Source organism: Lepidochelys kempii, chromosome 5 (assembly GCF_965140285.1).
Source record: "Lepidochelys kempii isolate rLepKem1 chromosome 5, rLepKem1.hap1, whole genome shotgun sequence".
In the NCBI taxonomy this organism is placed as follows: domain Eukaryota; kingdom Metazoa; phylum Chordata; order Testudines; family Cheloniidae; genus Lepidochelys; species Lepidochelys kempii.
Genome location: NC_136384.1, coordinates 25,292,273 through 25,316,667, shown reverse-complemented (window position 1 = coordinate 25,316,667; position 24,395 = coordinate 25,292,273). Strand labels below are relative to the sequence as shown.

Below are 24,395 nucleotides of genomic sequence, written 5' to 3'. Positions count from 1 at the left end.
GAGTCACAATATTTTGTAAGGCAATACATACCTGCCTATGTTCTTGTCTTCACTTTTACTCCCTTAACCTCACTGTCTCAATTTCTGACATCAAAAGTTGCTGCGATAGCACAAGAGTTTGGGATATAATTCAAATATGCTGTTAATTCACGCTGTTAATTCACACACACATTTGTGTTTGATACGGTCACTGCAGTTCTAGAAAAATGTTTTGTTAATCTGAACTGAAGAAAATATTCTAAAGGGCCTTGCTGATTAATTGCTGACTGACAACTTCTTTATATTCTCTAACTATACAATATTAGTTCATATTGTTTTGTCTATCCATTGTTACTCCAAAGCTCATTTGAATGTGTGAATTACTATTCAATTTCCTCGTGTATATAATTTTAGCAGATCAGCATTTTTCTTACTTTTAATAAGCACCATTAGTATGTTCAGCACTGTACATTACACAGAACTATAGTTCCTGTATCAAAGAGCTTATAATTTTGAGGTCTTTAACTCAAGCAAACTGATATTAATTTTAATTGGAGTTTGCCTAAAACCTCATTAAAAATTAGTAAGGGCTTTAGTATTTTCCCCTAACTTAGACAAACAGAATGGTTCAGATGCATAAGAAACTGGAAGATCAGATGATGGTGAAAATTCATGACTGTGAATTTTTTTTTCTTCAAGTATATGTTGTGATATGTTATATACTTCTGGCAGCACTAACTGACATTGATAGGCTCTGCAAAAGTAGTGTTTGAATGAGGGATTTTAAGGAAGGATTTGAATGAAAAGAGAATTGATGTTTGGTGCAAGCACAGGGGGTAGTGAAGATCAAAGTACAAAGATGATAGGGGAAAGATAAAAAGGGCGGTGAAATATACCTCTTTCATATCCTTCCCTCAATACCCACCTCTGCTTTGATGCTAAGTGTCTGAAGTTGAGCCACGTTGAAAATTAAGGGCCGTATTAGAAAATTTTGGGTTAAGTGACTTGCCATGACCAAAGAGAGAGTCAGTATTTAGACAGCAGACAGTCGTAATTAGAGAGTCAGTGAATCTGGTTCTCAATCTTGTGCTGTCCTGCATAGATCATGCACTTCTTTCATCAACACTGATTTTATTTCTGTTTGCTCTCTGTTCAAATGTCTGTAACCAATTTGACTTGCTAAAGGATCCTAGTGAATAGTGACTATGCTCTGTTTGAACCAATGAGTTATTGTACATTACATCACTTGAATATAATGCAAACAGTTAAAAAATTGCTATCCTAATTATTAATGACTATTTTTGCATAAGCTCAATATGTATTTAAAACAAAGTTCTATTGCTGTCTGTCCTAATTCAGTACATGACTGCTGTGTTGATTGGCCTGTTAAGAGTTACGAAATTACTTAATTTTTTTAAATTAACATTTATTATTCAAAACGTATATAGCATTCCATAAATTTGCCTGGCATTTTAAACAGATATTAAAGCTATGGTCATTAACTTGCCATTTACTTATTACAAGTTAATTGCAAGTTAATTCAAAACTGAATTGAGAACACCAAATGTTTGGTGACAAGGAATGGAATAGGGAAGTAGGACTGGAAACCTAGAGGTGACTTTCCTTTACTCTAAGGTCCCTTTATCCCACTTGCAATGTAAGGAGGCCTTAAAGGGTGAATAAATTAAATTTACATCAGTTTTAACATCCTGCATTCTCCCAGAGTGGTGTAAAGAGGCCTTAATGTAAACGAGACTCTGGCCCAAAGACTTATTATGCCATTACTAAATCTCAACCTTCTAGCTTCCTCCCTTCTTCCTTCCTCACAGAATATATTTGTCTTTGCTCTTCTAAGGAAGGTTTTCAAATTTATCATACATGTTAATGCTGTATGAACAGGTATCTTGTAAATAACTGTCAGTTGGCAAAGAACATACTCAAAGATTGAAAACAAAATAAACTGAGCTGTCAGACATACACCACACCAACCCCTAACAAAAGTTGACTACTTACTGCAAAAGAATATGTACCAATTGGTTCAGGATGTGGGTAAAAAGCACATATCGTGTGGTAATCATTTCTCAAACAACAAAGACAGAAATACAAGTTATTTACAATGATTGTGCTATATTATACTAAACAGACTGTCAGAAAAGATTCAAAGCATAAAAGCTTCTTTTTCAAACCAGAGAAAAAATAATACTGAATTGGGGGGAAATAACTATGTAGTGTACTTTGGCCAAAGCAGTTCAACATTCTTACTTCAATTTTCAATTGTTAAATTACATTGTGTTCTAAAACTGCAGGAAACAGATTATAGGATCAGAAAAATTGTCACTTAGATTATTACAACATGGTTATAACAATACCAGCCATCTCTCAAAACTTCTTTTTTAAAATGTTGTCTTATTAAAATAAACGGATCTCCAAATATAAAATTCCACTACAAAGGTTTAAATCACAAATTGTTGCATATAGTATATACAGGACTACCAGATTTTGTAACAGGCACTGTTTTTATTTAGTTGGGTTTTTTTTTTTGCTGACTGTTTTGTGTTACATTTTCTAATGTGGTGGCATTAACTACAATTTAATTTCCACTTAAAAATAATTGCACTGAGATTTCATATGTTGTAGTTATGTATTCTTGATAGTAACATCAGCTGTTCATATACAGTATGAAATGTGTTACTGCACTCAAGGCCAAACAAGGATTAAGATTTTCAGGGTTGCACAGGCTTTCAAATGCCAGCAATAGAAAATACTATTTACTCCCACACCAATATGGAGTTAATGTGAAAACATCTGTAACTACATGAACATTTACATCTAATTCTATCATCATAAACTGTCAAAAAACTCCACCCAAATGTATTATAACATTACAAAAAATTGTCAGCAATCATGAGTAAACAAGGTGCATTTTCTTCCATTCTGCCATGTCAGTTAGGGGTACCTTATATTCATCATAATCTGTCTCATCTAGCAAATTCATTTTATCCAACTCTACAAGTTGTTCTGGGGTTGGCTCAGTTGGCAAAGGTTCAATCAACGCTTGTTCATATATTGGTTTTCCATTAAAAAAAAGTTCTTTCCAATCACGCATCAGTTTAATTGGAATTAGGCTGCAGAAACAAAAACAAACCAAATTAGTTGTCAAACCAAACTAACAAGTCAGCTATTTTGAGAATTATGGACCCAATTCTGCACCAAACACGCAGCAGAAGTAAACAGGCTCTACACTAGAACATCTGTGGGATTTGGGATGAAGATAGAGCCCTCCCTAAAGGCTGTACCCAACCTCCTCTGCAGCTGCTGTGATAGACACAAGGGCCGCTGTACCTCCACATATGTGCCAGTGTGCAGTATTTGGTTGGTGAAACTGTGTAGTAGCAAATCTATTGTCTCTGCCCCTCTCCCATTCCAAAACTTATATTCTCACTGCGGAAGGACTTATTGCAGGATCTGTGGAGATGTACGCTAGGCTACACAAGAGATGTGGACTCCACATCCCTTCTGCAGTTTTTCTGCACTCAGAGCCTTCCGCACCAACAAAAGGAGGGTGGCAAGAGCTGTCCAGAAATGCCTACTGTACATGCTGATACTAGTTTATGATCATATAAGTAATTCAACCTGATTATGTTTCCATTAGAAAAGAAAGGTATTTACAGAAAATAGCAAATCAGAGTAGATATAAACAAGGAAAAAGTGTTTTTATTACTAAAGATAAAACAAAGAACCTGAACACATCATATGGAGTAATTCCATAGCTGCTAAAATCAACAAGCTGAGCAACATCAGGAGCACAAACAGCCTGTATTCAACAGGTGTGCTCAAATTGAAACGGAGTTGTATTATTATCAAAATACATATGAGTACCTTTTAATTATCTTGCACTTTGTATTTTAAAAAAACCAGCTGTGATTTAATTATATGACCATAAAAGGGCACAACTATAAAATTGCTAGCAAAACAGCATCATCATTTTAGAACAACTTCATCTATTTGAATTTTCTTCTTTTTAACTACAGATCTGAGATAACTGAGTGTTATGCTATAAATATACTTTGCACATAATACTTTTGAACACTGAAAATAATACTGTTTGCATCTTGCACAAGGAAATGCATGGAAATACTGACAAAATTTACCTCCTGTGGCAGTGAGGATGCTGATACAATCTTGATCTGTATATGTATTTGAAATACCTATATGGTGTATTCACCACTCAGTTCACATATGTTTTATACTAATTTACATTGGAGTCATGGCTGTACATTGACAAGGAAATCACGCACAAAATGCGAATGTCATGCTGAATATTGCAATGCTGAAATACGATTCATATTAAACATCTACTGCGCCATAATATATATTTGCACATTTTTTCTTTAATAACCTTTTGCTCTTAATCTTCTAACATAACAGTTATTCTTTAAAGGCAATGGAGTTTTAGATTTATATTCCTGGGGTGAAATCTTCACCACCACTCTAGCCCCTTTTTGCAGTGTAAAAAGGCTGGAACAACATAAGGGAGCCCTTCAAGCCCCAAATCTGACCAGGGGAGGTTTCCCCTGGGACAGACACTGTGGAGACAGCTGCAAGACTGCTCTCCGAGGATCATCTCACAAGCTCTGATGCAGGGGGCATGTCAGGGGTGGGCCACAATCTGTGGAGATTCCAAGCAGAGCGGTGGTCCTTAGGGCAGCCCAGGAAAGCTGCTGTAATGTAAACAAGCCCCCAGGGTTGTCTAAGTTATGCTATGGGTCATCCAGCCACTGGAGCACCCTAGGATTGGGAGGGCACAAAGATTTAAGCAACTTTAGCCTCCCCCTACTCCTGACCTGTGAGTTCTCTGCTGTGCCTCTTAGAGGACTTTTTTGCTTCTCGATGTAGAGAGAAAAATATGAAATTCATAAGAAAGACATCTTATAAAACTTATACATTATTCATATTTTCACAGTATAAGACTATTAATTCCAATTATACTGAAATGCAGTGGCCTCAGCCTAAGTACAGGGATACCCTACAGTGAGAAAAACAGACATTCAGTCCTCTCCTGGTCCTATCAATTATTCAATTATCTGAATTCTCATAGTTTCTAAAGTGCTGATATGCACAATAATTGTATAGTTATTTCTTAATAATCATACAGTATGTTAATCTATGTACTCTGTCTCGATAAAAATCATAGTGCAGGGCTCTGTGTAATCACTGTATAGTTATTTTTCAGGTTTCAGAGTGGTAGCCATGTTAGTCTGTATCAGCAAAAACAACAAGGAGTCCTTGTGGCACTTTAGAGACTAACAAATTTATGTGGGCATAAGCTTTCGTAGGCTAAATCCCACTTCATCAGATGCATGGAATGGAACATACAGTAGGGAGGTATAAATACACAGCATATGAAAAGATGGGAGTTGCACTGACCCTCCCACTTGGTCAACTCCCATCTTTTCATATGCTGTGTACTTATTCCTCTCTACTGTATGTTCCACTCCATGCATCTGATGAAGTGGGATTTAGCCCACGAAAGCTTATGCCCACATAAATTTGTTAGTCTCTAAAGTGCCACAAGGACTCCTAGTTGTTTTAGTTGTTTTTCAATGTCTCTCAAGAAGAGCTGTACTGATCTGTAAGGAGAAAAAGGAGACGAGAGAGGGAAATGAGAAGGTGAGGCAAAAGAAGGGGAGAGCACTTTCACACTTACATAATGCGGGAAGGATCAAAAATATTTTAAAACATATTACCTTTCAGCAGTTCGACAGTTCATGTTATTTGTGGGCTTTCCCCCTACTTTCCCTTAAAAACTGAATATTTATTTTAAAATTTCAGTACAAAAAGATCAATAACCACCTGAAGTTGTACCTTGTTAACTCATTATTAACCATCTCCTGGGTTAAGACTAGCTAACAGTGATTCCTTCAGGGAGATGGGTTGAGGATCCCTATTAGGTAAACAATGACAAACACTGCCTTCCCAAAAACCAGTATCTGCTCTTGATACCATGTCATGAAAATGGTGGTTTTTGAAGGTAGCCTTATTCAGTAGCCTTAAAGATTTCAAATAAAGGCACATTGCTTATACATGTTGTGGAAGCTGCTATGCCCTTAATTAAGTGAGCCCTGTCCAACCATCTCATAACATGACTGAATGCACAATATTATCCACTTAAACAGGCTTTGAGCCAAGATGGGCTGACCCTTAGATTTTTCTCTGAAAGCCACAAAAAGGTTCCACTCTCTGAATTGCTTACTCATATGCTAGTACTGTTTGCATGAGTTAGAACATTAAACGTGCTGTCCTGAACAATTCAAATTTGCATTATATTCACTTTGCAGTTTCAGATGCATGCAGTATTATTTCAGACTGTCACAGAACATGTTGTCCCTTTCAAAGCAGGCCTAAGTCCAGTTAAAGCCTTTTAAGATCAGCTTTCTGTGGATTGTACTCCTCAGATGGATTGTGTGACTGCAGGTTACAGCAAAGCCTACTATGGAATGGAACAGGACTATATACAATCGCTTGTTTTCGCAATAGTGAGAGAAGGCTGGAGGGTGTAGCAGCTTGCTGTAGAGATGCTCCTAGGTGGACCAAACTGAGTTGTAGACCAAGATTGCCACTATTGAACAATAGTGTTCCCAGAGGTCAGGGAGCTGAAGCAGGAGAAGGAGAGGGGCTGTGGCCAGAAGCCAGTGACAGGACCTAAGGAAAGTCCTAAAGGCAGGCAGGAGAAGGAACTGGCAAGGAGTAAGAGTATGACTGAAAAGAGTAGGAGCCATGGACTAAGGAGTGCTAAAGGTTTCCGGACCAAGGAGAAAGCAGGGGAAGAAAAAAGTATGACAAGGAAGTAACAGAGAAGGCCAGAGACTAAGTGAGAAAACTAGCTCTCTCTTGTCTAGAGGTCCCAGGCCAAAGCTTCTGGAGAGGATAAGGGGAAGTTCTCCTTTACTTTCCTCCTTCAAGTGGAGAAGACCACAGTATACCCTGGAGAAAGGCCTGTTTAGCCCAGTAAAGATAAAGGATTACTGAGGACTACACTGAATGTGGCTGAAAGATTTGTTTCACCTGTGGCAGGAGAAGTCTATCAGTGAAGCCAGTACAGAAAGCTGAAGAACTGTGGACCAGGGAGTGGCAAAGAACTGTTGTGGAATCCTAGCTATTAAGGAGAAGGACTTAGCTAAGGATGGGTGATGTTTTTGGTTTTGTTTTTTTGCAGAAGTCTTTTGTTTTGCACTTTTATTTGTCTTCAAAAGGGAGGAATATTTGACTTGACCAGAGGGCCAAACTGCCACTTCACTGAAGCACCCAGCTACCTGAAAGCAAGGGGAAACTGAAGCACCAGTCTGATTGATGGGAAACAAAGGCATGGCAGCATCTAATGCCAGACCAGGTAGGAAAACCTCTTACAGTCCTAAAGCATTAAGTTGTGATTTCTTGACTTCTTAAATGGTTGCTGTTCCACCCTACAGGTGGGTCCTTTGCTGATGTGAGGGAAGTAATTTGTAAAGTACACATTGAACCTAATGCCTTTTCACCTGAAGGATCTCAAAATGCTTTGCAAACTTACTTCTATTAGAGCTGTCAAATTATTTTTAAAAAGATAATTGTGATTAATTGCAGTTTTAAGTGCACTGTTAAACAATAACAGAATACTATTTATTTAAATACTTTTGGATATTTTCTACCTTTTCAAATATATTGAGTTCAATTACAACACAGAATACAAGGTGTACAGTGCTCACTTTACATTATTTGTCATTACAAATACTTGCACTGTTCATAGAATCATAGAATATCAGGGTTGGAAGGGACCTCAGGAGGTCACCTATTCCAACCCCCTGCTCAAAGCAGGACCAATCCCCAATTTTTGCCCCAGATCCCTAAATGGCCCTCTCAAGCATTGAACTGACAACCCTGGGTTTAGCAGGCCAATGATCAAACCACTGAGCTATCCCTCCCCCCTGTTTATAGGGAAATAGTATTTTTCAATTCACTTCATAAAAGTACTGTAGTGCAATCTCTTTATCATGAAAGTGCAATTTACAAATGTAGAATTTATTTTTTCATAATTGCACTCAAAAACAAAACAATGCAAAACTTCAGAGCCTACAAGTCCTCTCAGTCCTACTTCCTATTCAGCCAATCGCTAAGACAAACAAGTTTGTTTACATTTATGGGAGATAGTGCTGCCAGCTTCTTATTTACATTGTCACCTGAAAATGAGAACAGGTGTATGCATGGCACTTTTGTAGCAGGCGTTGCAAGGTGTTTATGTGCCAAATATGCCAAACATTTGTATTCCCCTTCATGCTTTGACCGCCATTCCAGAAGACATTCTTCAATACTGAGGATGGGTTTTTCTCGATAATATACCAAATGTTATGTAACCAAAAAACAAAAATAAAAAAAAAATCTACATTTATAAGTGGCACTTTTACAGTAAAAAGATTGCACTACAGCACTTGTATGAGGCGAATAGAAAAATACTATTACTTCAGTATTACTGTTTAACAGTGCAATTAAAACAGTGATTAATCACAATTAATTTTTTTAATCAAGTTAATTTGTTTTGTGGTAATCACTTGAATTAACAGTGATTAATTAACAGCCCTACTGTCTATATAAAGTACATTGTGATCCTTTAGAACAAAAGGTTGTACTACAAATATAATATTTTATTATTATTATTAATACTTCATGTGCAAAAAATGTGAAAATATTGAAAAGTATTTCCCGTTTAAAGTAATTAATACTGTGAAGTTGAGATTAATTTTTCCATAGTCACATTAGCTCCAGTACATTGAATATGAGAAACAGAACTCATGATTCCTTTCCCTGTATTCTGTTTCTTATATATTTCTTTTCTCTGACTTCTGAAATTTACTTACTTGTTCGTCAACATTCGATATTCTCCTGTTTTGGTTGACAGATCAATAATTTGGTCAATCACTTCCCAACACATGGAATAATGCTTTTTATATCGAGCCTCCGCTCTTTCAGCAGCAATTTTCTCATGTAGGTCTCTTTCTTTGCAAATATGTTCCTCATAATCAATTTTTTCTTGTTTTGCAAGAGCCTAAGGATTTTTTTTCAAAAGCAAACTTTTAAATTAGATTGGACATTAACTTGCACTGGCATAGCAATAAAAAAAAGTTTAAAGATTACTCTAAGCATTTTTAAAAAGACTATGAACTTGAGTCAAGAATTGAAAACATTTTTATCAGATTCATTAATCAAATGATATATAGCAGGTAATAACAAATTAAGACCTGCAGAAGCTTGAATACAACCTCTGAAGACTCTGTAAGTCCCTGCTTTTTGCAAAATTGTTACTAATATACTGAAGTAAAGGAGCAAAAGGTTACTTCTCCCATAGCAAGTAAAAAAAAATTTTCAGTGATTTCTGAAAAAAAGCCATTTTAACCTTAAAACTTGGAGAGAGTACATTTGCTATTCATGAAGAACAGTCATGCAGACACTGAGTGAAATCCTAGTCCCAGTATAGTCAATACCAAAACCCCTCTCAAAGTCAATTGGGCCAGGATTTCAGCCATTAAATACATTTTAGAAGGTGTGGCACACAATTTAAACAGCAAGGGCCTAATCTGCAAAGAATTAAGACAAAGATACAGATGCTATTTGAACTTTAGAACCCCCACCTTCCAAAATTTTTGCACATAAATCGGAAAGGAGAAACAGCAGCTTGGCTATCAGCACTCCCAAGGGCACAGTGGGCCCTGGTGGTCAGGAGGTGTAATTCTGGAGAATCCCTGATCAATACCTACAGACTCCTGGATGCATGAGATTCCTAATGAGAATTAATGACTGGGGGGAAGATAGAATGAGGGGACGGGGCTAGAAAGGGTGAATGCCATGCCCTGCTGTACGCATACCATTTGGCATAACATCTCATTCGGACTTAGGCTCCCAAGTGCTTAAGTCACTTTTGAAAATGAGACAGGCTCCTAAGTCACTTAGGCCTTGCAACACTGGCTGGGCAATACCTGAATACCTTTAAAAATCTGGGCTCATGTATGGGAGGTAGACACAGCTCTGCACAATATATTGAATAATTAATCTTTTACCGCCTCTCTGTCAAGAGCTTCTTGGAACTCTTTCAGTCGTCTTTCTTCATACTGTTTTTCTCTGAAAATTCTGTTCTGCCATAGCACTTCTTTTTCATGCCGAACATGCATGAGTTGCACAGCAATCCTCCGCTCCTGCTGGGACTGTCTCATTAATCGATTAATAAGTTGCTCTTCCCGGTAAGCCTCCTAAAAAAATAAAATATTGTAAACTATGCTAAATAGTGATTAACTATTTCATGGATTAGTGTCAGAAAATTCTATACTCTCAATATAAAATGTTTATTCAAAATAGCGTGACAGTCTTCATCTATGCCTATTTAACATACATAGCCTAAAACATACATTTCTATTTATGATGCTATCAGTAATATAATATAGTTATGGTCTTATCAAGTAATACATAACCACTTAAAAATCTTTTAATGAGATACTCAACAGAAATAAACTTTCTTAAAATTTTGGCAGCTAACATTAATTTTAACACAAACTGAAGAAAATACTATGTACAGACAATTTTGATGTGACTTTTCTGTGCTTCAAATAATTCTCTCTTTCTAGTTGTAGTGATGCTCACTCCGCAACAACTAGTCCGAGTTTCCCTTTCTTTCCCCAACCCCATCCTACAACTCATATCCAATCCCAGTTCTCACCCTCTGAAGGTTCCTTGTCCTAATCTACTCCCTTGACATGAAAAAAGAAAAGGAGTACTTGTGGCACCTTAGAGACTAACCAATTTATTTGAGCATGAGCTTTCGTGAGCTACAGCTCACTTCATCGGATGCATACCGTGGAAACTGCACATCCCCTCTGCTTTTTATTCAGGCAGCTTCCTCCCTCACAGTAGAGTGGGGGCATTGAGTACAGGTGACTCTCCATTCTAGTGGTGGACCTGGCCCCAAGATAGCCTGCATCAGCCTGGAGCTTAATTGCAAGGAAAGTCCTGCTCAGCCCTGAGCTGAAGCATGCCTAGTACAGATGGATGGAGTACTGTAGTAGCCATATCAGTCCCAGGACTTTAGAGAGACAAGATGTATGAAGTAATATCTTTTATTGGACCAACCTGTCACCAACAGAAGTTGGTCCAATAAAAAAAATATCACCTAACCCACCTTGTCTCTCCAGTACAGATGGAATCTTTCAAGAAGATCTAGCAAGTCTCTAGTGAGTATGTGTGGACTGCAATTTTTTAAAGTCTTATGACAAATTTGGGTGGATTTTCACAGGGATGGCAACAAGCAGATCCCTGACACAAAGGCACACAACTCCTCCTTTTCCCTCCCCTAAATGCTAAAATGTTGCAAAAATAAGTCAGCCTGATGTAGATGCCCAGCCTGTAAAATTTCAGCCCAAACAGTTAAAGATGGTAAAATTATAATAGGAAGTGTCAGGCAACTGCCTATTATAAATGTTAAGAAAAAAATCATAAAGGAAAAGGAGGACTGATTTTCTGTTTCTCCTTATTATCCTACTTAATTTAGGAGTTTAAGGAGGGTTTAGGAGTTTGTCCTTGTTAAATACAGTGGCAGCCAAAGTTTGTAGTATCTCCTCATTGACATGCTTACGTTTTCAGCTTCTTTCTGCCCCTCCTCTGTTCTTATGAATTCAGATCTCTGAACTAAAATTTAAACTTCAAAACTTTTCAGCTGCTTCTGCAGCCCAGGCACTGCACTTTGAGTGAAAGTTGCAGTTTTCCTTTGAAGTCCCATTGTCCTGTGGAAGGGCTTGAAAGGGAAATCACAGATTCCCTCTGCAGCCCAGACACCTGCTCCAGAAGCAACGTACAGCTTTAAAGTTTAGTTTAGAGAACTGTAATTGGACCTTGTCTAAGAGTCCCAATTCAGTTTCTTCAGAAAAGAGGAGAGGAGTGGAGAAAGAGGCTAGAGGGGAAAACTGGAGCACCCACAGGGAAAAATTAGCGGGTGCTCTGCACCCACCGGCAGCCAAGCTCCTCACCTCCTTCTCCTCCCGCCAGCACACCGCGTCCCCACTCCTCCCCCTCCTTCCCAGGGCTTCCCGACCGCCGTCCTCCTAACAGGTGTTTGGCGGTGCTAAGGACTTTCCGGGAAGGAGGGGGAGGAGACGGAGAAGAGGCAGGGCAGAGGTGGGGTGGGAAAAGGTGGGGTGGGGCGGGGCAGGGACTTTGGGGAAGGGGTGGAATGGGGGTGGGGCCAGGGCAGGGGCAGGGCTGGTGAGGGGAAAGGGGGAGTTGAGCACCCACCAGGCAGATACCAGAAAATATTTGGAGCAGAAGCCCTGACCTCTGAATTCCCTTGGAACCTCCTCTATTGCTCAAGCTTCTACAAGGGACTGAATCTCTGATTTTAACAAGCTTTCATGAAAGAGTCCCTGATCAGGAAGAGGGGGTTGGATGGAGGAAGGGTTTCAAACTGAATAGAATAACCATGTTTTAACAAGGCATACATTTTAATGGTGAAGGTAATTAACCACTGGAACAATTTACTAAGGGCTATGGCAGATTATCCATCGCAGGCAATTTTTAAATATAATCAAGATTAGATGTTTTTCTCAGAAACTTCTTGTAGTTCAGACAGGAATTGTTTCAGAGAAGTTCTATAAGCTGTGTTTTGCAGATGGTCAGTCTAGATGATCACCATGTTCCCTTTTGTAGTCTCACCCTCAGAACACACAGAAATGCAGAGAGAAGAGGTGGGAGGGACACATGAGAGTACAACAGGCACTGAGCTGCACCTACTGGTGCATCCCATGAGTGGGAATATGCAGAGGACACTCAATAAAGAATTTGTCTTGTTCATGTTTGACACAATTTTGAAATGATTGCACTGTATGATACATAGTCATAAATCACACAGGTGACATTTTACAATGTTACTAAGGCTTCATTCAAGTAGTCATTTTAAGGGTGCCAATACCTGTAGCCTACAGATTGAGTGGGAGGGTTAATCTATGAAAATAGTAACCTCTCAAGTTTCCTGAGGTTTCGGTAGCATAGTTGGTTATTGCACTTTCCCCTTTGAAAGTTGGCTGACATTTCTGCAGACCTGGGTATAATCACAATTTAATTTAAAATTACTGCAGTGGTGTTATTTTAGCTCCATTCCACCTAATCAGAAAACTGTTAATCAGCTGAATGATTCTATTCAAAGTAGACCCAGAACTAGAATAGCAGTGGTGTTGCTGGTCAAAACTGAAGTGTACTGGCAGCACACAGTGCCGAACCCTGCAGGACTGAAGTCAGGGACGGGGGAAGGAGTTGCCATTGACTTAAATTGGTGCAGGATCAAGCCCACTTTGTGGAAACTTGTACAGCACTTACTTACTTTATCGGCTTCTTATCAACACTTGTAGCCTCTCCCTTTCTTAAGCACCAAATTCAACACAACAATTAATAGGAAAAAATGTAGCACAATGTAGGAAGAATTAAAACCCATCAAAGCCTAAATGTGAAAGGAGACCTAAAATAAGGTACAGGACAAAATCATAACTTCAGTTTTATATTGCAGCATTTCTAAAAATCCATAGTAAAACTCAGAATCACCAAGTCACTGTAGAAAAGATACAATAGGTTCTTAAACAACAGATGGCTTTGTAAGGGTGCTCATTTGAGAAAATGTATGATAAGAGGCTTAAAATTGTATCTATTTGGGACAACAGTGGCATCCAGTGGCCAAACACATTAATTCTATGTTTATGTATCATACCATACACCTATATATTACTACACATATTTCATGTATTACTATATTTCTATCTGCATCTTTAATTTAAAGATGAATGGGGCAGCTTCATGCTGCTTTATTTACATTGTCATCACCATGAAAGGAGACGCACAGAACCCTGAACTCAGGTCTTCGCATGAAAGGCACTACTTCTTCAAAGACTTATACAAGTGCTTAACTTCACGCACTATGGCTAGTCCCATACAACAAGTGTAATATCACATGGGTATATGGTCAGTGTAGAATAAATATAAAACTATAAAATTAAAGTTACTTTAAGTTTGGTGAAAGAAATATGTGTTGTAAAGAAAGGTCATAATTAGCAAGTGAAAGAAAGGCCTTGAAAATAATGAGTTATAAGGCCAGAAGGAACGAAATAGGGAGGATGTGTGGTTCAAAAAAATAATTAATGAGATAAGGGAAAGTTTCTAAAAAGATAGCTTCCGTCTGATAGGGGAAACTGCAGGTTGTTTTAAATAATCTGTCTTTAAAAGACCCAAATATACAGAGGCTATAAAAATAAAAGACTCAATAATAACGTTTGTGGAACTGGAATCATTTCAGAGAATGCTATCATGGGATGGAGGTCCTGGACTTCAATCTCATACCTAGCAGCCTAAATTTGGCCTCCTATCCTTCCCTATATCATTGTTACGACATGTACCACAAACACAGGCTCCTCCCCAGCACTACAAATAAGTCTGTCAGGATGTCTCGAGAGATCTGCAATCTTCACATCTGGCAGACAAGTCATCATGTGGTTCTCCTGGTCATTGCAAACCCAGCTATCTAGGTTTCTAATGATCAAATCCCCCATTATTATTACCCATCTCATCCTAATAACTGGAGTTCCCTCCCACGAAGAGGTATTCTCAGTGCAAAAAGATACCATGACATCATCTGGAAGGAGGATCCCAACTATGGGATCATTTCCCTCCGCTCCACTTTGATGTTTTCCGTTCCTGAGACTTTCATCCTCCTTAACAGCACAGAGGCTGTCAGACTTGGGGTGGGACTGCTCTCCTGCGTCCCGGAAAGTTTCATCTATGTACCTCTCTGTCTCCCTTAGCTCCTCCAGTTCAGCCACTCTGGTCTCCAAAACCCGTACGCAGTCTCTGAGGGACAGGAGCTCCTTGCATCAAATGCACACATATGCCACCGGCCCATAAGGCAGGCAATCATACATGCTGCATTCAGTGCAATAAACTCTGTTTCTGGACTTCTGCCTGCATTCTCTTTTTACTCCTGCAGTTCTTTCCTTTCTTGTTGTTGTTTTTTTTATTGGGAGTATTTATTGCCTTAAGTTTAAAGAATACTAATGAAGTGTATCTAGCCCTCCCACCCCCACTCTAAACTCCTTTGCAAAACTCCCCGGTTAACTGCTCCTGGTCACTAGCTCCTCTGGTCACTTAGGAGTGGGCTTTTTAAACCCCTTGTCTCGCTATGTAGCCCTGCCCCCGGTTAAGGGTTGATGGGTACTAAAGGACATGGGGATCAAAGCCTCACTAAGAAACTCTCAGCCTTGCCCAGCAGGCTGATAGCTCAGTACACAGTCCCCCAAACAAACAGACCACGCTATATACTTCAGTCAAGCAGCAAACACACACACTAAGGACAACAAACTCACCCCAACTCTGAGGCTAAATAAACTTGAGGGGATTGTGGGGATTAAGGGGAGTAACTGCAAAACCCATTTTGAGACACAGCATTCCCCTCCACAAAGCCAGCCATCTTTGTCTACTCCCTACCCCTTACCAGCACATAGATCTTGTGCTTAATTTGTGCAAGGACTTGCCAGGGCTGAGCCTCTGCACCTCTAGGCTTGGCAGTTCATAGCCCTGGCAGCTCTGGGCTTGCCGCATCGATTATGAAAGTAAAAAAATTGCTTGAGCCCCAGCACCTCTTTCATTACAAATTAAGCACTGCCCAGATCTAAGATCTGGCTAACTCTAATGCAGCCATGCAAGAGGTTTGGGGAATCCTTGCCTCCCCCTACTTCCCAGCACAGCCACTTTAGAAAGTCACAATCTAGTTCTAAATATTTAACAACTTTTACTGAATGCACAAAAGAAAGATTTTAATCATTTAACTTCATTATTATCTGTTTTAAACTTACCAAGTGACTATGCCTCTTTGAGAGCTAGCCATGTATAAAGTTTGAAATTTTTAAGTTCAACCATTTTTTGGGGGCCAGATCTTCAGCTGGTGTAAAACATCTTAGCTTCATTGACTTCAGTTGAACTTCAATGACAGCTTTCACAATTTGAGGATTTAGTATAATTATTTCTCTCTATATATAGCTATATATTTATAGATATAATTTTTCTCCATTTACCTAATAAAAACATCTGAACAGAGTTTGTTCAAAGCCCCCCAAAACAGAAATATCACCTGAGGACTAAGATCAAACATGCAAAGTTCCAGCACACCAGTGACTTCCCACTTGATATTCCCAGCTTCCCAACATCATTACATGCTATAGCAAAACATTTGCCTCTTAGGACTGCTGCAGTAAATCACCCTGACTGCTACCATCATGTAAGAGAAATGTGAGATAAGGATGACATCTCTAGGTTTTTGAATTATAAAAAGTCGAGCTCTTTCTGTAATTCTGGGTGAAAAAAATCAGATAGCTAAAGACTGCTGTAAGGGTGCAATTAAACAACAAATTGTTATTTTATTTTTCCATTTAGATACTTGCAAATTGGCAATTCTGCATGCGAGACAGCACATCGGCACAAATACCTCACCTCTTGTGCTTCGTGGGCTATTAGCTGTTCCATTAACATCTTCCGTCGTCTTTTTTCTCGTTGCTCCCGGGCAAAACTGTCTTCCTCTAGACGTTTTTGAATTTTTCTTATATATTCATCATCTGAATAAGTGCTCAATAATTCAGTAGTTCTCTGGGCTGTGGTGTCTGGAGCTGTTATGTCTAATTCCTGTATCTGCAAGGTGTCCTGTACAGTGCTAAGAAAATACATGTTGAACATCAAAAGAACGGCTACTTAACCTTACACTAAGTGTGATTCTTCAAGAGGTGTTGTCAATGTGGATTCCACTCTTGGTCACATGAGCCACATGCATATGAGTTTGGATTATTTTGGCCACTGGTGTCAGTTAGGTCCACACCTGCACCCTGAATGTCCTTGTGTCCCCCATTTGAGGGCTTAGCAGGCCCAACCATTCCCTTGCCAGTACAGAATCCCAGAGGATTAGGACTACACAGGATTGGGGAAGAAGGGTGGGTCATGGAATCAAAATGGAAAACACATCTCAAAGAACCACCGTTTTCGGTAAGGCTAGTAACCATTCTTCTTCCTTTGAGGGATTGTCCATATGTATTCCACTCTTGGTGACTAACGAACAGTTGTCTACTTGGAGGTGGGTAGTAGGATCAGTCTCAAAGAGTCTACCAAACAGTAGTGTCTTGTAAATGTAGTGTCCATTAGCTGCCCTACAGATTTCAGAATTAAGGACATTCTTCAAACAGGCAGCAGAGGCTGCCTGAGATCTGGTGGACTTGGTACATCCTGTCAGCTCACTTGGATGTGGCCAAATGGATGCTGATGAGTGCTACAGATCTTTTGAGGTGCCACCTTTTGAGGTGCCAACCATCCTTTGTTTATAGGCATGGTAAGCCTGCCAGGTACAGAAGGGTACATGATGTCCAGAGTTTGTGAGTTTTCGCCTACACCATTTCTAATCTGAGCCTGCTGGGCTCTGATTGGCTGCTTCCGTGTAGCCTCTCTAGGCAGGCCTAGAGGACCCATCTTCACTGACCCTTTCCTAAAGCGCAGTGTAGTAGGACCACAGGGCTTGTATAGCTAAAGTCTCTGCCAGGAGGAATAAGGCTGATAAGATATGAGTACTGGGGCGAGGGACTGACAGTGAGGGAGGGATACCAAGAAGGATGTTCCCTGTGAAACCTAGGTTGTTTCCTACCATAGACAGATACCTCTCCAGAGACTCTTCCTGATTTCCATTGTACTACCTAAGGAAGAAGAGTACGGGGGGAAGGGGAGCAGTTTCTATTATACCCCACTGTGGGCAAAGAAAAGGACTACACAAGGGAGGGGCCATCCTGTCAGGAGCTCCCTGGCTCTGTTGTGCTTTCCTTAACTAGGTAGGGAGTGAAATTGGTACCAGAAATACCTCCTTAACATTCTGTGGCTGGTGACTTAGTTCTCATCACCCTAAACCTTTCAAGGAAAGTAGACTCTGGTACTGGACCCCAAAATAAATCACTCATACCATATGTTCCCCGGATACCAACATAGTAGGTATTGATACACTGGGCACCAAGGAACATGCTTCCAAGGTTGCCTGTACAGTACCAAAGGATTTGTACTGAGAGAGATAGGGCCTGCAGGTTTTGTGGGTACTGCCAGCACTCTTAACAGTCAGTACTGGCATGCTAGAGGGACCATCTCAGGCTATTTTCAGCCCCTGCACTATTGAGCCTGACACTACTAAGACTTATAAGTTTTGTGCCTCAACTCAGTAGGCACTAGAGAAGGTGATCTATTCTTTGGCCAGCTCAGGAGTAGTGTTTCTTCCTACCCTATCAGAGGTCACTGAAGAAAGGAGGCGGCAGATGACTGGGGCTTCTTGGTCAGTTTAGCTTTGGGTGGAATCTTGACTCACCCGAGGGCTCATGGAGAAAGACTGACTGAGGTCGAGCTGCCTCCCTCCTTTTGGTGTCCAAGGAGGCTTACATATAGCACACCAAAAGGAACAATTTTAGGAAGACTTCTCTCACTTTTTGAGCCTGTTTAGAGAAGAAGTGACATATAGTACATTGTTCAGGAATACATCCCTCTCTTAAACAAAATAGGCACCTAGAGTGTCTATTGTTAAGTGGCACTGAAGCTTCACATCAGACACAGGTCTTAAACCCCAGAGATTTTGCTTCTGCCATTTTGCTAGTGCCCATGAATACAGGGTGATTCTAGCTGTAAAGCAAAACCTGACTAAAATAAGATTTTTTTATTATTGTTATTTGTGTTGCCAATGGGCAGCAAGACTAACAATTAACCCTAAATTCACATAATATGCAGAGAAGCAGGTGCACACTGGAGGGTTCCATCTTCCTCCCACAGGTGCTAAAAAGGAACGGATGGATGGTTGGGCACACTCAGTTCTTCATGGCCTCCGGGGTGAGGGCACAGAGTGGGCAGGCATGGCCTCAACAGACCCTGCTGGCCAAAAGAACCTGGTCTTGTGTGCCTAGGGTGCAAGAACACCGAGTGGAATCCTTGTGGATTAATCACTTGAAGATTATATATTGCTTTACAGTAATAAAGTTGCTGCCTCCCTGCTCTGCCCCTTCTGACTAACAAACAGTTGTCCCCTTAGTTCTGATTTTGGGGAACGAGCTTTTATCACCTCTTTGAAACCAGTATGTTGTTTTTGTCAGTGTGGCTATTTTTTAAAATAGACAGAGTGCCTATATCTTTAGTGGGTTTGGAGTGGAATTAATTAACAGAGAAAATATTCTGTTTAATATATACAGTGCAGCTTTAATTTATGTTGGTTTTATCATATAGCTGTTCAAGTGGTGTGTTATGTGTTTGAAAGGTATTTTGTTTCCTCAGTCTAAAAACCATACCAGAAAAATGTAAGCACCCCAAGTAGAAAGGCACTGAGTAGCTCTTGAAGCCACTTTATATTATTTTCAGTCTCCTGCTAAAGCAGAGGTAGGGCATACCAACAGCAGGTGTCTTTCTTCCAGGGCTTCTTGATGCCCAGTACATACAGTTTCTCAACCAGACAAATCATGTGCTGTTTCTATTTTATTCTGTTCTATTCTACATAGGCTCTTGTACTGTGCTCATCACGGCAGTATCTGAGCACCTGCTTCTATAGCTATTTTATGCAGGCATTAAGGTTCTAGGAATATGAAATTGGAAGCTCCTTGGCAAGGCCAAATTAGAGGAAGAAGTTCATGTTGAAAAACATCTTCAGATGACTAGTGAGAAATACAGTGATTAAAATCAATAATTAGATAGCCTGAAACAACTCTCCTCTGTCGTAATTACACAAAAAGTTGTTCTCCAGTGAAAAATAAAAGTTTTAGAAAAATCAACTAAAAATAGGATACTCATGTGCATAAAATATCTGCCTAAGTATGAAATCTGGAAACATGAATCTTAGTCTATCACATTTAAGGAATTCTTCGCCCAAGAAAACAGGGGGAACTGATGGATAAATTAGCTGAACTGATCCCTGTAACCCACTGCATGTGGGCAGTCTCATTGATTCACTGGGACTACTCACATTTGCAAAGTTAAACACATGCTTAAGTGTTTGCAGGATCAGAACTTCAGTGAGGCAAGAGTTCATGTGCACTCAGAAGTAGCCCTACCTCATTCAAGCCCCAATTGTCCACAGACTAATGCATTCACTTAACTTTCCATCAGCTTCAAGGAAGTAACTGTGTGCGTAAGTCTGTGCAGGATTAAGGTTTCAATATATACAGTGAAAGATCTTAATCTTTATGCATCTTCACACATAATGCAGTGACAGCAGGACACTACTACTTTTTTTAAAGTCAGTGTGAATACATGATGTATGTTTTAGACTCTTATTAGTTGGCCAAAACAAAACAGATTATCACAGTACCATGGGAAGGCACATGTCCAATTTACAGATTATTTCTGTACAAATATTAAGTTTCTACTCTAAAGCTTTTTTGAGAGAAAAAATGTGGGCTACTTTAAAAAAAAATGTACTCATACTTTCCAAACATTCTTTGAGACAAGACCTGGAAAACACAAGCCTAAAAAGGTGAAAGTTTGAGAAAGTTATAAGCAACTGAGAAAGGCTCTTTAGGGATATTAATTTCTATTTGTCTGACTGCAAAATTTAAAAGTAGAAAATGAGGTATACTTCATAATAAAAATGACAACAGTTGATAGGGAGTGAACAGTTGCATTAATAGAACCACAAAACTAGTGGATATTTCTTTTTTTTCCCCTGGTGACCACAGTTTCATTGATGTTAACTTGGTTCAAACATTACCTGTCAGTGACTTGTGTGCTACCAGAAGTGGGGCTCTCTTTCCTCATAAATGTCTCAAACTTCTTAATTTCCACGTATACATCCTAGAGAAACAGCACAGACATTTCAATTGTCTTACCTTCCCTAAAACCACAAAAGATGGATTCAACTATTAACAATTTGAATTTGTACTGTAATTATTATATAGAGAATTTTTAATGTCATTTTAATGCCTTAAAACAAATTATATTAAGAACATATTACGTATCAGCTAGTCCAGGGTGACAGAAGACAAGCTTTTGTCATGCTCCTATACACTCACTTCACCGTATTTTCCTCTTTTCCTACATAGAAGTCAACCCATTGTAAAGACAGCATCTGGAGCTTTACAGTCTTCCATTCTGCACAATATAGTTTGCTGGACTACTAAGTCAGTTCAAGTCCTGTGAAGAGTTCATTCCAATCAGGGTTTTTTAAGTATACTGTTCTTTGCCAAGTATGTTGTAATTTGGATTCAGTAGCCCAAACTTAGCCTTATTTTACATCCTGTGTAATCCAACTCATTTAGTAAATTCCAAAAGAGACTAGGACTAACTAAATTATCTCTCTTCCCTCTCCTGCACCCCACCTCCCGCTGACCGCCTTCAAACTTCTCAACTAGATTTGGTTGTACAGAATGTGAGTCAGGGTAAAATCTGTCCCACTTAGTCTTAAGTACAACATGATCCAAATTTCTGAATGGGAAGCATTCTCCAAAAAGCTTTAAATGTATTACATGCTGTAGTGTAACATAAAAGAATCCAGCAAAAATATCTTCAGTCTTCCTTGCTTTGATATGAGACAGCTACCAGTTCTAAATCTTACTAGTATTTTTGTTGTCAATGACACTTATATATAGCATATTGTAAAAGAGTTAATAAATTACAGAAGTACAACAGTCACAAATCGTAAGGAAATGACTAAGGGCTTGATACAACTTGCATTAAAGTCAACAGGAATTTTTCCGCTGACTTCAATGTGGCTAGAGTGGATCCTAAAATATTACCAAAGATTAATTTCAGGCATGGTTCTGTACTACTTACTCTGGAAGAACTCTCATTTATGTCAGTGAGAGATTTCCCTAAGTAAAGTAGGCAGGATCAAGCCCTTAGAGGTTACTGGGCCAGACTCACTACTGCATTAGGCCAGTTTTATGCTGATAGAACGAGGAGTACTTGTGGCACCTTAGAGAGTAACAAATTTATTTGAGCATAAGCTTTCATGGCTTAAAGCCCACTTCATCAGATGCATGCAGAAGAAAATACAGTAGGAAGATACACACACACACAGAACATGAAAAACTTTTGTAGTGATAATCAGGATGGCCCATTTCAAACAGTTGACAAGAAGGTGTGAGTAACAGTAGGGGGAAAATTAGCATGGGGAAACAGTTTTTAGTTAAGTAATGACTCATCCACTCCCAATCTTTATTCAAGCCTAATTTAATGGTGTCCACTTTGCAGATTAATTCCAGTTCTGCTGTTTCTCATTAGAGTCTGTTTTTGAAGTTTTTTTGTTGAAGAATTGTGACTTTTAGGTCTGTAATTGAGTGTGCAGGGAGGTTGAACTGTTCTCTGACTGGTTTTTGAATGTTATAATTCCTGACGTTGGATTTGTGTCCATTTATTCTTTTGCGTACAGACTGTCCAGTTTGGCCAATGTACATGGCAGAGGGGCATTGCTGGCACATGATGGCATATATCACATTGGTAGATGTGCAGGTGAACGAGCCTCTGATAGTGTGGCTGATGTGATTAGGTCCTATGATGGTGTCCCTGGAATAGATACGTGGACACAGTTGGCAACGAGCTTTGTTGCAAGGACAGGTTCCTGGGTTAATGGTTTTGTTGTGTGGTGTGTGGTTGCTGGTGAGTATTTGCTTCAGGTAGGGGGGCTATCTGTAAGCAAGGACTGGCCTGTCTCCCAAGCTCTGAGAGAGTGAGGGATCATCCTTCAGGATAGGTTGTAGATCTTTGATGATGCATTGGAGAGGTTTTATTTGGGGGCTGAAGGTGACAGCTAGTGGCATTCTGTTACTTTCTTTGTTGGGCCTGTCCTGTAGTAGGTGACTTCTGGGTACTCTTCTGGCTCTGTCAATCTGTTTCTTCACTTCAGCAGGTGGGTATTGTAGTTGTAAGAATGCTTGATAGAGATCTTGTAGGTGTTTGGCTCTGTCTGAGGGGTTGGAGCAAAAGCGGTTGTATCTTAGAGCTTGGCTGTAGACAATGGATCGTGCGGTGTGGTCTGGATGAAAGCTGGAGCCATGTAGGTAAGTATAGCGGTCAGTAGGTTTCCAGTATAGGGTGGTGTTTATGTGACCATCTCTTATTAGCACTGTAGTGTCCAGGAAATTGACTGCTTGTGGGGATTGGTCTAGGCTGAGGTTGATGGTGGGATGGAAATTGTTGAAATCATGGTGGAATTCCTCAAGGGCTTCTTTTCCATGGGTCCAGATGATGAAGATGTCATCAATGTAGCACAAGTAGAGTAGGGGCATTAGGGGATGAGAGCTGAGGAAGCGTTGTTCTAAGTCAGCCATAAAAATGTTGGCATACTGTGGGGCCATGCAGGTACCCATAGCAGTGCTGCTGATTTGAAGGTATACATTGTCCCCAAATGTGAAATAGTTGTGGGTGAGGACAAAGTCACAAAGTTCAGCCACTAGGCTTGCTGTGACATTATCAGGGATACTGTTCCTGAAGGCTTGTAGTCCATCTTTATTTGGAATGTTGGTGTAGAGGGCTTCTACATCCATAGTGGCCAGGATGGTGTGATATATGCCATCATGTGCCAGCAATGCTCCTCTGCCACGTACATTGGCCAAACTGGAAGGTCTCTACGCAAAAGAATAAATGGACATAAATCAGATGTCAAGAATTATAACATTCAAAAACCAGTCGGAGAACACTTCAATCTCTTTGGTCACTCTATCACAGACCTAAAAGTCACAATTATTCAACAAAAAAAACCCTTCAAAAATAGACTCCAACGAGAAACAGCAGAACTGGACTTAATCTGCAAACTGGACACCATTAAATTAGGCTTGAATAAAGACTGGGAGTGGATGAGTCATTACACTAACTAAAAACTGTTTCCCCATGCTAATTTTCAACTGTTTGAAATGGGCCATCCTGATTATCACTACAAAAGTTTTTTTTCTCCTGCTGATAATACCCCATCTTAATGGATTGGTCTTGTTAAGAATTGGTATGGCAACCTCCATTTTTTCATGTTCTCTGTATGTATCTTCCTACTGTATTTTCCACTGCATGCATCTGATGAAATGGGTTTTAGCCCATGAAAGCTTATGCTGAAATAAATTTGTTAGTCTTTAAGGTGCCACAAGTACTCCTCGTTCTTTCTGCTGATACAGACTAACACAGTTACCACTCTGAAATCTGTTTTATGCTGATGACAAGTTTCAGAGTAACAGCCGTGTTAGTCTGTATTCGCAAAAAGAAAAGGAGTACTTGTGGCACTTAGTCTCTAAGGTGCCACAAGTACTCCTTTTCTTTTATGCTGATGTAATTGTTGAAATCAGTTAAATCAACTGTGCCATTCGGTATGCATATCATCTCTAACAGTAGATTTC

The 24,395-nt window shown here is 39.6% G+C and overlaps 1 protein-coding gene across 18 annotated transcripts in view; it reads right to left on the bottom strand.

Moving 5' to 3' along the window:
• The window catches only part of SPEF2 (sperm flagellar and cilia associated 2), a 146,893-nt gene that overhangs the window by 109,584 nt on the left and 12,914 nt on the right, over positions 1 to 24,395 (bottom strand). For 16 of the 18 annotated variants that reach the window (XM_078852754.1, XM_078852739.1, XM_078852743.1 and 13 more), the window contains 5 exons: positions 20,786 to 20,868; positions 16,516 to 16,732; positions 10,065 to 10,253; positions 8,868 to 9,055; positions 2,936 to 3,104 (listed from right to left, as the gene is read on the bottom strand). In XM_078852754.1, coding sequence (XP_078708880.1) covers positions 2,936 to 3,104; positions 8,868 to 9,055; positions 10,065 to 10,253; positions 16,516 to 16,732; positions 20,786 to 20,868 — 846 coding nt within the window. Of the gene's footprint in view, positions 1 to 2,491; positions 3,105 to 8,867; positions 9,056 to 10,064; positions 10,254 to 16,515; positions 16,733 to 20,785; positions 20,869 to 24,395 lie in introns of those variants that run through there. The other 2 variants (XM_073343745.1, XM_078852748.1) reach the window with 2 other exon arrangements.